Here is a 13042-nt window from a genome sequence, read left to right as displayed (position 1 = left end):
TGAAATTGTGAGTAACTCACTAAGACTGTCCTTGTAGCTATCAGGTACATATCATTGGACTTTTTTCCTTTGAAAAACTGAATACTTTGATCATCTAAATTTTCACATATTGAGTTTTCTTAAAGCAAGGTACGTTAAGTACCACAGTCTCTTTCTGTAAAAGAAAATAAAGTATTTTTTCAGTCCTTCTTTCCAACCCATTGTCATTACAGACTCTGGGGAAAAACAAAACAAAACAAAAAAACCTCTAAGTCTTAACCACTGAAATAATGTTACAGTAATTACACCACAGAAATAACACTTTCGTAAAATACTCAAAGATATTCACCTGAGACTATTTATCTTCAGTACCAACTTTCTTCTGTCTACTCTATTTGTTAGAGCAACATTTTCAATTTTAGCAAATATTAAAATAAATTCACCACTCATTCTTGTTTCCAAAGGAATATACCGAGTCCAAAAAATTCCCCCCAAATCCAACAGGAATCAACACAGGAATTTGAAAATTCCAGGGAGGTTGGGATGCACAGACATCTTGTTCAAAATGAATAAACTTTCCAGGACCTTTATTTACCGACTTGAGAAACATAGGTTTGGAAACAACCAGCTAACTTCGCTCCCAAGTTGGCATCTTAGAGAATCCTCCGTTTACAAAACACCCAGGACCTCAGAGCCTCCCTGCCCAGAATTGGCAAGGGGAGCACACGCCCATCGGCCCTGCCTGGAGAGGAAACAATGGGAGAGGCGCGAGGGAGCGAGCCCGGCGCCCCGAGCGGCCCAAGTCCGCGGCCCCGGCCCGCGCCCGACACCGCCTGCGGCGTCCCGGCCCCAGGCGCCCCGGCCCCCGCCCCCGAGCCCCGCGGCGCGGCCCACCTGCGGCGGCGCGGCCAAAGGGCTGCACTTACCAAACAGGGTCAGGGCCATTGTAAAGGCGCTTGGCAACTGCTCGCCACCGCCCGCCGGTCCACGCGCTCCTCCCAGGCCGGCCGGAGATCACCGCATCGGCGCGATGCGCTCACACCTCGGAGGGAACGGGGAGTCGGAGGGGCGTGGTGGGGGCGCTGGCGCGCGAGGAGGATGCAGGCCGGGAGGCAGGGCACAGCTGCAAGAAAAAGTTATTTACGCGTTATTGTCAGGCGCACCCGGACAAGGGGGGACCCGCTAGCCCTCGGCGAGCCGGCACTTGTCGCTGCCATCTGTGCACTACGCGGAGCGCGCGCGGGCGCCGGTACCTGCGAGGCGGGGAGGCTTGGCCGCGGCGCAATGGCAGGAGGAGAGGCGGCGCCGCAGTGGCGGCGGCGGCGGCGGCGGCGGGGAGAGGAGCAGTCTCGCAGAGCCCCCGGCGGGGCGCGCTCACTCTGCATCCTGCGGCCTCGCAGACGCCATCTTGCGATAGCGTCTCCCACTGGATCTGCCGCCGCGCCTCCTCCCGTCTCCCCCTAGGGCGGCGTAGCCCCGTGCGTTCCCATGGCAACGGGCGCGCGCGGGCGCCGGGGGCGCGCGCCCCTCCTGCCCCGGGCCGCTGGGAGCCGCCTGGGCCGCCCGGGAGGCGGCCTCCTGGAGCCAGGGAGGGGCGGGGCAGTGTGCGTTTTAGCTGAAATCCCCAGTTATTTCTGGAATGGGATTTGTGGAGGCGCAGAGAGGAGCTGTTACTCGAAAGAAGAGTCGCTGGAGGATGCTCCGTGAACACAAGGACCCAGCCAGGGTCATCTGGGGATCGGGTTCGTTTGAGGATATATCTCTCCCCCGGCGCCTCCGGGGTTAACGGAGAGTCTGGAGCCCTTGACGTGAAGCTATAGGACTCCGGGAAGGGAGCCTAGAGTCGAACAGAAGCACTGAATGTTGCTTTCCTCTCCATTTGGACTTAGGAGTCACTAAGAGTAGTTCTGGCCAGATTGTCGTCGGTTAAAAAGCATCTGGGAATACCTAAAATCATTTGTTATAAGTACTTAAGCCTAATTTTCTTCTTTTTACTTTACACCTCTTTGATATTGCCTCAGGAAAAAAAATCCACATTTCTCGCCGATTGGCACTTCTTTACCACAAAAGATTGTTCCCCTGAGCTTTTTGCATTTATCTGGTAATCACTGGTAACATCACTCTTTCTGTGATGTTCTCTGATCACCTCTGTCCTTGCCTTAATTAACGAGAAGCCATATAACGCCTTGAGATTATCAGCCAAAAGATGTTACTGAAAAGCTCGGTTATGATGGTTTTTGTCGTTTTCATTTAATGGATTCAAAAATTCAGTATTCCCTAGTTGCTATGATTGTTTCCTGGGGGTTTTTGTTTTGCTTTTGTTTTTATTTTTAACCCTCCTTTTTTCTTGTTTCTCTGCTTAGGGATTTGATACTATTTCAACATCTAATCATGTAGATTTTCTCTTTGGTTCTCATTTCTTCCTGGCTGCATCTTTCCTCTTTCAGTTCCTCAGGTTCCCTAATGTCCTTTTCCTCTTCTCTCTACTTTTCAACTAATTCTTTTAAGACTATTATATCAATATCTCCTATTTAATTTATCTTGAGGATCAAAATCGTTATAAAAATGAAAATTACTACTTCAAATAGAACCACAGTTAATTCATCATCCTTTCATAGCAGACTCAAAGATCAGAAGAAAAAGAAAAGCAGGTTGGAAGGAGGAGCCAGCCTTTTGTTTCACGTCAGTTACCTCAAGAGAAAAAGAAATAGTAAAATAATTCAACATCAGTGGGCAAATATTTAAGATGCTATATGTCTGAAATTTTCTGATGTAGTAAAAGGGCTCTCCTTTAGCCACTAATATCAGAATAAATCTTGAAATCCCCAGAATTTTAAATCTTTAATGAAAAGGACTCGATTTTGAACAGGCTTTCTGCTCGTGAAAAATTACAAACACACAGCTCATGAAGATAAATGAGACACTCAAGAAGGCTTTGTGGGACAGACTTTAGAACCATGTAAAGATTGCTGGTGATCTGCTCACAACTAGATAAAGCAAAAACTAAAAACACCATTTACTCTCTCAATCAGAGGTCCCCAAACTTTTGGGTACCTAATTTCCCTTTGAGGGTCAATGAAAATACTGTCTCTCTTCCTAGAAAAATGTTTACGTGTATACATACAGCCACCAAAATTTTTTCACACAATTTCAGGGGGATTATAGACTATTCAGGGACCTTAGGTTAGCCTCCAGATATCCTTTTTAATCTAGGAAAGTTTTTGCCTTTATAGTTAATTTTTTTAAATTCCCCTTTCATACAGAAGCATGGAATTTTGAACAGAAAGGGACCAAACCCCCCAATATACAGATAAGGAATCTGAGGGTGCAGCGGTCAAAAGAGTTTCCCAAATGTGTACACCTATATAGTGGCAGAACTAATAGGAAAATCTTAGGCATCTGGTGTTCTCCCTGACCACCTCTCCCACTCTCCACCCCCCACCTATTTACAGGGTACATGGTTTGAACTTAAAAAGAAAAATCTGTTTAGTATTAGAAGCAGAGTTGCAAGGGGTGTGTTTTTTCCTCAACCATTTTACATGTTTGGGTCTTCCTGCAGTTTGGGAAGTTGAATTTGGTCCAAAAGAATCTTCCTTCATGTGCTCTTCAACTCCCAACTATGCGCCCAATCAGGCTAAGAGGCACTTTTCTCCCTCTTTGTTAAGCTCTCTTTGAGAGGTAACAGAGCATCAAGGTTTTGATGCTACAGCTCAGCTTGTTGGTAATTCTCTCTATGCTTTGGAGAGATATCCTAGGGGTGAGTCAGAGGGGAATTAACAGTCCTGTGCTCAGATTTAGCCTCCCATTGTACAGCCAAGCTTTGGCTGGACCACCTTTGCACTCACTAGTTAAGGCTGATCACAGCTGAATCCTAGTGACAGTCTCAGCTTGGGCTCAGGTGGGGACCATCTTCCCCTCCCCTTCCTCTTTTCCGTACAAGCCTTATCACCCCCACACCCAGCACACACACACACACACACACACACACCCCAAGATGTTTTTAGGATACTGTACTATTTAAAACCATACAGCTGAATGTTTCCATGTTTCCTTTTTTAAGCATCTAGCTTTCCACAAGTCATTCTTTCAATTGACTTCCTAATGGTTTTATCCTCTAACAAAATGCTTTCTATACTTGATCAAAGTGCTATGTCTTGAAAATAGTATTCATTTTTATAATATTGTATTCTCCAATGAGGAATAGAGTGTGTTTTTTTTCTCACTTAGCTGGAAATTAAGGAGTAGGCTTTCTGCTACAGATTCAATGTAAGGAAGGGTGTTAACCACTTGGGGGTGATTATTATGGGTGGTGCCTTAGACTGTTTATTAACAGGGCAAAAAATGAATTGACTTTTCAAAACATTTATGTTTCCATTCCAAGATTTAATTTTGTGCTTAAAATGTAAGCACCTAGAAGGGCCAGATTTGTCTGCTCTGTTGCTAAATAGTTGTTCAATTTTCAGACCTATGTTATACTCTTTCTGGTTCTTATCTTCCTCATTTGTGAAATAAAAGAATGGGACTAAGTTATCTCTAATGTTCCTTTTAGGTTTGGCTGTCATTCTATGACATTTTAAAAATATATAAATCAACTGGATTATGGATAAAACAGAAGAAGACTTTTTTATTTGAATATTCAATATATTTCAGTGTTGGTATATCTAGTGAATTTAAGCATCCTATGTTACAGTTTCATAAATACCTAGTATGACTAAGAAGTTATATTTTATTAAAACACTGATACTGTGGTTTCATCTGCACTATGTTATACTGATGTTATATTTATTGTACAGAGAGCAACCTTTTTTTCAGGTTTAACAAGATTAAAATTAAAAAGATGCACCAAACAATCCATTTCAAATCTACTAAAAACGGTTTCTCATTTTTATTTAAGTTTTGTTGACTAAACAGAACTTAGACAACCCTTGAAAATTTTTTTCTACATTTTAAACTAATGACTTATCACAAGTGTTTTGGGTTTTCTTTTTGTTACTCATTTAGCTTCATTCCCATCGGTAAACATTGATTTGTTCCTCAGTTTTGAATGAAACAGAAATTAATTAGGCAGTTGCTGCCTCACAATAACTAGTTAAAATTATAGCACTTTATCATGTCAACACAGCTTTAAGCCCTAGGAATACCAGTGCTATTAGCACAGTTCCCAAAGTAGTGCAGAAGGTTTGCTGTTGAAAAAATCAGAGTGTATTTCTGCTGTGATAGAAAATTCTTCTATTCCTCCTCAGTTATACAGATTAAGGTTTCAATTATTTATTTAAAATATTCACTATAGGGGCTTCCCTGGTGGCGCAGTGGTTGAGAGTCCGCCTGCCGATGCTGGAGACACGGGTTTGTGTCCCGGTCCGGGAAGATCCCACATGCCGCGGAGCAGCTAGGCCCGTGAGCCATGGTCGCTGAGTCTGCGCGTCCGGAGCCTGTGCTCCGCAACGGGAGAGGCCACAACAGTGAGAGGCCCGCGTACCGCAAAAAAAATAAAAAATAAAAAATAAAATAAATAAATAAAATATTCACTATAGGGACTAACCTGGTGGTCCAGTGGTTAAGACTCCAAGCTTCTACTACAGGGGGTACGGGTTCCATCCTTGGTCAGGGAACTAAGATCCCACGTGCCATGAGCCATGGCCAAAAAATTTAAAAAATAAAAAATAAAATATTCACAATATGTGACATTCTCTCCTATGTTTATGTTACCAGTTGAAGTATTTATTTCCATAGCGTGGATTCATTTAGAGTAGATTTGGTCTGTTTTTAATAATGTTTTCCTTAAACACTTAATCTGGATGAATTCCCCCCCCTTTTTTATCTGAGGCTTACCTGATGTTTGCATGGAATTTCATGATTCATAAACAGCACTTTCACTGGACAAGGCCATCTGCTTTGTAACAGAGGCAGCATTTACTCTGAATTTAAGGATTTAGACCATGAAGCTATTTAGGGAAAAAAAAGAATATTTATGTCATAAACTGTAAAATTGGCCTTTGAGCTTAGATAATTCAAATTAATGTTTACGAGAGTTAATTGTGTTCTACTGACCACCAGAGGGTGTCTAAATTTTATCCATAAGAGTAATTTTGGATCTTAGAAATGAAATAAAATTTGAAAAATACATAAGGATCCTTATGAATTGAAAACTTTTTCAGTTCCCCTCCATAGTGCTTCTTATAGTAGCAGAAGATAATCCCACCAAAATTATGCTAAAAGGGGAGGTGGCTATTGGCCGGTGGGGCACGAGTTTGGAATTGCATATTACTGAAGAGTTGCACATTACAGAACAGTGTTTGCTCAGTCTTCATTATATCACTTCCAATGTTGTAGAAGGGCCGTGTGTGTGTGTTTGTGTGTGTGTGTGTGTAGGGGTATGAAGAGAGAGGAAATTGAAAGCAGAATGAAAAGGTTTTCTATCCCTGACCCAGGGTAATGGATTTCTTGTTAATTGCTCAGCTTGAAGAGGAAATTTTAGTTCAGTAGGTGGTAGGACCACAGATATGACTATGAACCTTAGGTTAGAATTTTCTGAAAGCCACTGGTCCTATTTTTTAAATTTTGTGGTAGAATTTATTTTGACAGATCAAAGTGACCACTGGTTTCAAGTGATCAGGAAAAAAGAAAGGGTAAAAGAGGTCTGTTTTTAATTTGTTTTGAAAACACGTTTAAAAGAATACTAAATTCCTGGTAAATAGTATAGCAGAGCTTTTGGAAATTTTTTTATGGGTTTAAAATCAAATACGTTTTCCAATACACACCAGATAAAAAGTACAGCAATTATGGCTCCTCTCAAGTAAAAGTTTTTGTTCTGAACTATAATCATGTTATAGTACTTTAAGCCAGCATTTCCATTTGTGTGTATTTTTCTGAGGTCACCAGGCATAACTAATGCACAGTGTAGCTAAAAGTCTATTTGACTTGAGCAGTTGGATTTCTGCCAGATTTTGTTTTCAAGGGGGTATAAGAAGATTCGGCTACAAATCAAATATCCCTAACATGGCCATGGTTTCTCGGGTTAATGTGGGTGTCCACAGTAAGATGACTTATTCAAGTTGATTACATTGTGAGTTATAAATCAGCAAAATAGCTATGAACTCTGGGTGAGAATTACACAATCTCTAATTGAATAACAGAGCTGAAAAAGAGGGAAGTGTACTTCCATGATTAAAAACAGTCTGGGCTCAAACCTTGTCTACCCCTGTGATGGATTTTTCGCAAAGCTCCTTTGTATGCTATTGTAAAATAGGACTTGTATTAAACATTCAAGACAAGGTACTGATTGGACTTTATCCATCCATCCTTCATCCAATCAACAAATATTTACTGAGTACTGGTGATATACCAGGCATTATGCTAGATTCCAGCAAAGGAGTCAACAATGTATCAAACATGTATCCAGACCTTTAAAAATTTGCAGCCCCTGGGGATGAGTCATAAATGGGACAATGACAGGGCCACAAGAGGTGTACAGATAACATATCGTGGGAGTTCAGAAGAGAGAAAGATTATTTGCAGCTGATGTGATACATGAAGTCTTCATGAGGAATGAATGATAATTTTTTAAATGCTGGAGGTGGGTGAACTTGTAGTTCTTGTCATCAAATCTCTGTGGGGAGACAGCTGGCTAAGCAGGAGAGAGAGGAAGAGGAAGGGGAAAAGGTCCTTAGAACTTTCCTGTCATGGGACCAATCAGTGCCACCACAGTGCCCAGACACTCCTCGCCCAGGAATTGCAAGGGGTCGAAGTATAATAGGTTCTTCAGAAGATGAGGGCCAGGAAGAAATTTATTTTACTGACAAGATTTTAAAATTGCAACCTGAGGTAGAAAAACCAACTTCCCGTTGAGTGTTGATTGTAGCGATGAGTGACTTCGTTAATACTCCTTATTTTCTGGGCTTGGGTTAGCCTGATTCCTAGGCTTTAAAAACATTGGAAATGCCCAGTACCTTTTAAGCTGTTAAGGGAAACCAGCTGTCTTAGGGTATGTCTTCCTGTGTTTCCTGTGTTTCTTCTGAGGAACAATGCAAATTGGAGAAAGATAACCTCCAGAGACAGGGTGAAATAAAGTGCTAGTCCTAACAAAGAGAAGAAAACATCCAGAATGGGAAAAAGCTCTCATACCCAGTCTTCACTCAGCTTGACCCTGCCTCTGTGTTCTCCACCCCTTTCCAGTCTCGGAGCACTAAGGTAAATTTGTCCCTCCAATTTCAACCGAAGTCTCCCTTTAGTCCAAAAAGCCTTTTCCCCAAAAACTATAATGGGAAACATTTGGCTTTCTACCGTTCAACACACATTTCTATCCCATTACTTGATGTCACAAGATGACTAATTGACTTCTCCAGCTATTTTTTCCTTTTTTTAACAATATAATCTCCTTCAGGGAAGGAGTGGTGTTTGCTCGTCTTACTGTAATCAGGGTCAGACTCAGGCATCTCTTAGAGTGAGGGGGTGGGGCTGCACTGCATATATATTCTATGGTCCTTCCCGGCCATCCAGACCCTCAGGGCCTTGAAACTGCACGCGTCCTTTTCCTCCCCCAAAATTGGGAGTTAGAGATTCATTTAAATGAACATATTTAATGCCAGTTCTTTAGGGCTTCCTATTAGTTTTCAAGTGTGTGTAGCCCATGGCAGTATAGAGATATGCTAATACAGTGCTTGGTGAAAGCAAAACCTGTGTGTGTGCGTGTGTGTATATATATATATATATAAATGTTAAAATATATAATGATACATTAAATACAATAATAGTAATATATATAATGATATATTATATATATATATATATATATATATAAAATGAAATTGTTCAGCTGAGGTCTCAAAACAATCATTTAAACTGAAATTCTCTATGAAGTCACCCCAACCAGAAGTAACAATCCTTACTTCCAGAGAACTCTGTGCTTTAAGTTCAAGTGTGTGTCTAAAATCACTTTACAGTTTCTTATAATTATTTGAATATATGTATGCAAATATATAAAATATGTACTTGTGAATATATATTTGAGAATAATACACAGACACACACACATACACACATACACATATTCTACCTTTCTACCCACTGGATCCTTAGTTCATTAAGAGTAGGGTTCTGTTGTGTTTTTCTTTATATTTCCCAACACATAGATACTCAGCAAACGTCAGTTGCATATATTAATGTAAATATAAAAGCTAGTACAATGATTTCAAATAGGCTTCCTCCATGCTGGACCTCTTAGTGGGGAGCATGCTAGGATATTGATGACATTCTGGTCAATGGTGTACATTGCCCTGCTCCACGCTGTATTTTGGCAAAAGCAAATGGAAGTTTTTGTTTAAAGTTTGCACTTACAGCATAGACTCATGATAGAGGATTAAGGAGCACCAGAAGGTAAGAAGGTTAATTGTAACTGCTGAATATTTGGCTTTTCCATGTTTCATTTGTTTGCAGTTCAGTTGAATAAGCTTTGCAAAGTCAAGCCAGATTTTTTTCATACCAGTTCTCAGAAAATCTTACTTTATATGATGTCTTTCTATACCCTACACCTAGTGGCCTTTTTGTACAGAGGGCCTACTTTTTCCTTTTAAAAAATATTTCAGGGCTTCCCTGGTGGCGCAGTGGTTGAGAGTCCGCCTGCCGATGCAGGGCACACAGGTTTGTGCCCCGGTCCAGGAGGATCCCACATGCCGCGGAGCGGCTGGGCCCGTGAGCCATGGCCGCTGGGCCTGCGCGTCCGGAGCCTGTGCCCCGCAATGGGAGAGGCCACAGCAGTGAGAGGCCCGCATACCGCAAAAAAAAAAAAAAAAAAAAAAAAAAAAAAAAAAAAATTTCAGTTACAAAAATATTGTTTTTCTACATATAACAATTACAAAGATATATATGCAAAAAAAAAAGAGGAAAGAGAAACCATTGTTAATTCCACTAGCAAAAAATAGCCACTAACATTTTAGTTTATATTCTTTGAAGTTTTTCTGTGACTTTACAGATGTGGCACATGCAAGCATGGATTTGCCCCATTCTCTGCCTCCTCGAATGCAAATGGTTACAACATGTTAGTACCGTGTGACTTTACCCTCTACCATAGCCATTTGGTAGGTCTATGGATGAACACCAACCCAAGCTGGGTCATTCAGAATTACCCTCTCTCTGAGGATGAAGCTAAAATGTTTAAATTAGGGGCTGCTGGAAATAATCTTTGACTGTGTAGAATAAGAAACAGAAAACAGTACAGCATTTAAGAGTTGTATTAAAAAAAAAAAAGTTAAGAGAGACCCTGACAGCATCCACGTGTCTGGTTCCAATTATTCTAAGTCTTGGAAGAACATAAACTTTCTTTAAATTCTGTAGGTAGAGTAGATGCTGTGGTGTGCTGACCAGATCCTTCCCATCAGGAGTGCAGTACCCATTCCCTCAGATGCCAGGAATGTCTGTTGCTGATGGCTCAGAGCTGAGTCAATCCCAGGACCTGTCCTTGGACTAAAAGAGCTGCTTGGACCAAGGTCACATACCTTCCCCACATAGGGGCAGCCTACATCCAATGATTGGTTGATATGTGGCTATAAAGGCCTGGGCTCCTTGCCTCAATATGGGACAACTCCAGAGCTCTCATGGCATTGACTGTGGCATTGATTATAACTTCACAGTTCAACTTTGCCCTCTGCCCAGTCTTCCTTTCCTCACTCCCTTACAGGTATTGATTCAAAGAGCACCGTCTGCTAAACTCTCTGCATGCAAATCCCTATATCCATCTGTTTCCTGGGGAGCCTAACTTAAGACAGCGGGTGTGGCAGAGATGTCTAGACATTCCACATAACACATTCTCCCTTTCATCCTTGTAATAAATCACTCCACCATTATTATTTGACCTAGAAGTGGTTTCTTGGTTTTTGTAACCAAAAGGGTTCTAACTAATATATTATTTCTTTATGATAAATTTCTAGAAGTAAAGTTAATGTTACAAAAGAGATACACATTTTTAAGACTTTTGATCTCTATTGCCACATCATTCTTCAGAAATACTGCATCACTTACAGTTTCATCAATAGTATATGGAAGCAACCATTTCCCAGACTCTGCACAACACTGATATTCTCTTTTTATTCACTTACTCAACAGATGTTTATTGAGTGCCTGCTATGTGCCCTGCTATGTACTGAGGGCTGAGGATAAATCCCTCATGAAGCTTGCATTCTAGGTATGAAAAGATAGCCAATTAACAAAATAAGTGAGTAAGTTGTATTGTATACCAGAAAGTGGTTAGGTGCTACAGAGACATAGAAAACAGGGGAAAGGGGCAGACAGTGCAGGGGGTAAGGGTGTCCATTTCAAGTACAGTGGTCAGGGAAGCCATCCACCGACATGGTGACTTTTCAGCAAAGACCTGGAGGCGGTGAAGAAACAAGGCATGGGGATATCTGGGGGAAGAGCATTTTTGGCAGAGGGAACAGCAAGTTCTGGAGGTTGGATAATACTTGTATGTTCAAACAACCAGGTCAGAGGCTGGAGCAGGGAAGGTGGGAGGGGCAAAGAGGAGAGTGAGAGGAGATGTGGTTAATGAGGTAATGGGAGCTTCTACGTGGTCCTAGGGATTGTGGCTTCCTCTAGACAAGATGGAGAGCCACTAGAGAGATTGGAGGACAGGAGTGACACATTTCAACTTATGATTCAAAAGGCGCCCTCTGGCTGCTGTGTAAAGAAAAGACTACAGTTCCCTGCCCCGCTGCCGGCCCCCCTTCCCGGCCAACCATCCTCAGGGTATATGGTCCAGGACCGCAGTGAATACCTGTAACTGCGGGTAGTACTGAATCCTATATATACTGGGTTTTCTCCTACACATACATACCTAAGATAAAGTTTTATAAATTATGCACATTCAGAGATTAACAATAACCAATAATAAAATAGAACAATTATAACAATATACTGTAATAAAAGTAATGTGAATGTAGTCTCTCTCTTAAAATATCTTATTGCATGAATTTAATGCTTTTTTCATCTTATCTTAGCACCGATCACACACTGTGGCTGTAACTTTGCAGTCTGAGGTGCAACAGCAAAACTGGCATAAATTTCTTTTTTCTTTTTTTCCTTCTTACCATAGATCTTAGCAACCTCAGCATATGATTTTTTTTCTCTATTAAGTTGAGAACGTCTACCTTTTCACTTAAAGGAAGCATTTTTTTTTTTTTTTTTTTTTTTTTTGCGGTACGCGGGCCTCTCACTGTTGTGGCCTCTCCCGTTGTGGAGCACAGGCTCCGGACGCGCAGGCTCAGTGGCCATGCCTCATGGGCCCAGCCGCTCCGTGGCATGTGGGATCCTCCCGGACCGGGGCACGAACCCGTGTCCCCTGCATTGGCAGGCGGACTCTCAACCACTGCGCCACCAGGGAAGCCCCTAAAGGAAGCATTTTATGGCTTCTCTTTGACATATCCAAATTGCCAGCATCCTTTGCATTTTGGGACCTTATTAAGGAAGATAAGGGAGACCTGGACACAAGCACTGTGATGTCCCAACAGTTGATCTGATAAGTGAGCCAGCTCCTGAGTGACTAACAGGTGGGATATGCTGGACAAAGGGATGATTCCTGTCCCAGGCAGGACCGAGCAGCATGGAGCAGGATGGCATAGATTTCATCACAATACACAGAAAGGCATGTATCTTCTCCAGACCTTGGTGGAGAAACAGTTGAATTCAGAAAGGCAGTCAAGTGACTGCCACATCTTTCCCATGCTTTTTTTCTGTGAAAAGGAGTGTCTCAAGATTGGATAAATCAAAGACTATTGAAGAAGCAGAAACAAGCCAAACAAATGAAAACATCTGGCAAGATTATTGTTAAGATTATTGTTAGTATTTATTTTGAGGGGGATTATCATTTGCCCGGTAAGATAAATTTTTTTTTTTTTTTTTTTTTTGCGGTATGCGGGCCTCTCACTGCTGTGGCCTCTCCCGTTGCGGAGCACAGGCTCCGGATGCGCAGGCCCAGCGGCCATGGCTCACGGGCCCAGCCGCTCCGCGGCATATGGGATCCTCCCAGACCGGGGTACGAACCCGTATCCCCTGCATCGGCAGGCGGACTCTC

At 42.1% G+C, this 13042-nt stretch overlaps 1 protein-coding gene across 2 annotated transcripts in view; it reads right to left on the bottom strand.

Moving 5' to 3' along the window:
* The window catches only part of CHN1 (chimerin 1), a 196247-nt gene extending 194827 nt beyond the window's left edge, over positions 1-1420 (bottom strand). The window contains exons 1-2 of one of the 2 annotated variants that reach the window (XM_081242992.1): positions 1233-1420; positions 906-1102 (exon numbers count right to left, since the gene is read on the bottom strand). In XM_081242992.1, the coding sequence (XP_081099118.1) occupies positions 906-924 (19 nt within the window). In that variant the 5' untranslated portion in view covers positions 925-1102; positions 1233-1420. The remainder of the gene's footprint in view (positions 1-905; positions 1103-1232) is intronic. The other variant, XM_081242993.1, reaches the window with a different exon arrangement.
* Between the last annotated feature and the right edge of the window lie 11622 nt (positions 1421-13042).

Source organism: Mesoplodon bidens (genome assembly GCF_964165515.1).
Source record: "Mesoplodon bidens genome assembly, chromosome: 8".
NCBI lineage: Eukaryota > Metazoa > Chordata > Mammalia > Artiodactyla > Ziphiidae > Mesoplodon > Mesoplodon bidens.
The sequence above is the reverse complement of the archived record's forward strand: the minus strand, read 5'-3'. Positions and strand labels throughout refer to the sequence as shown.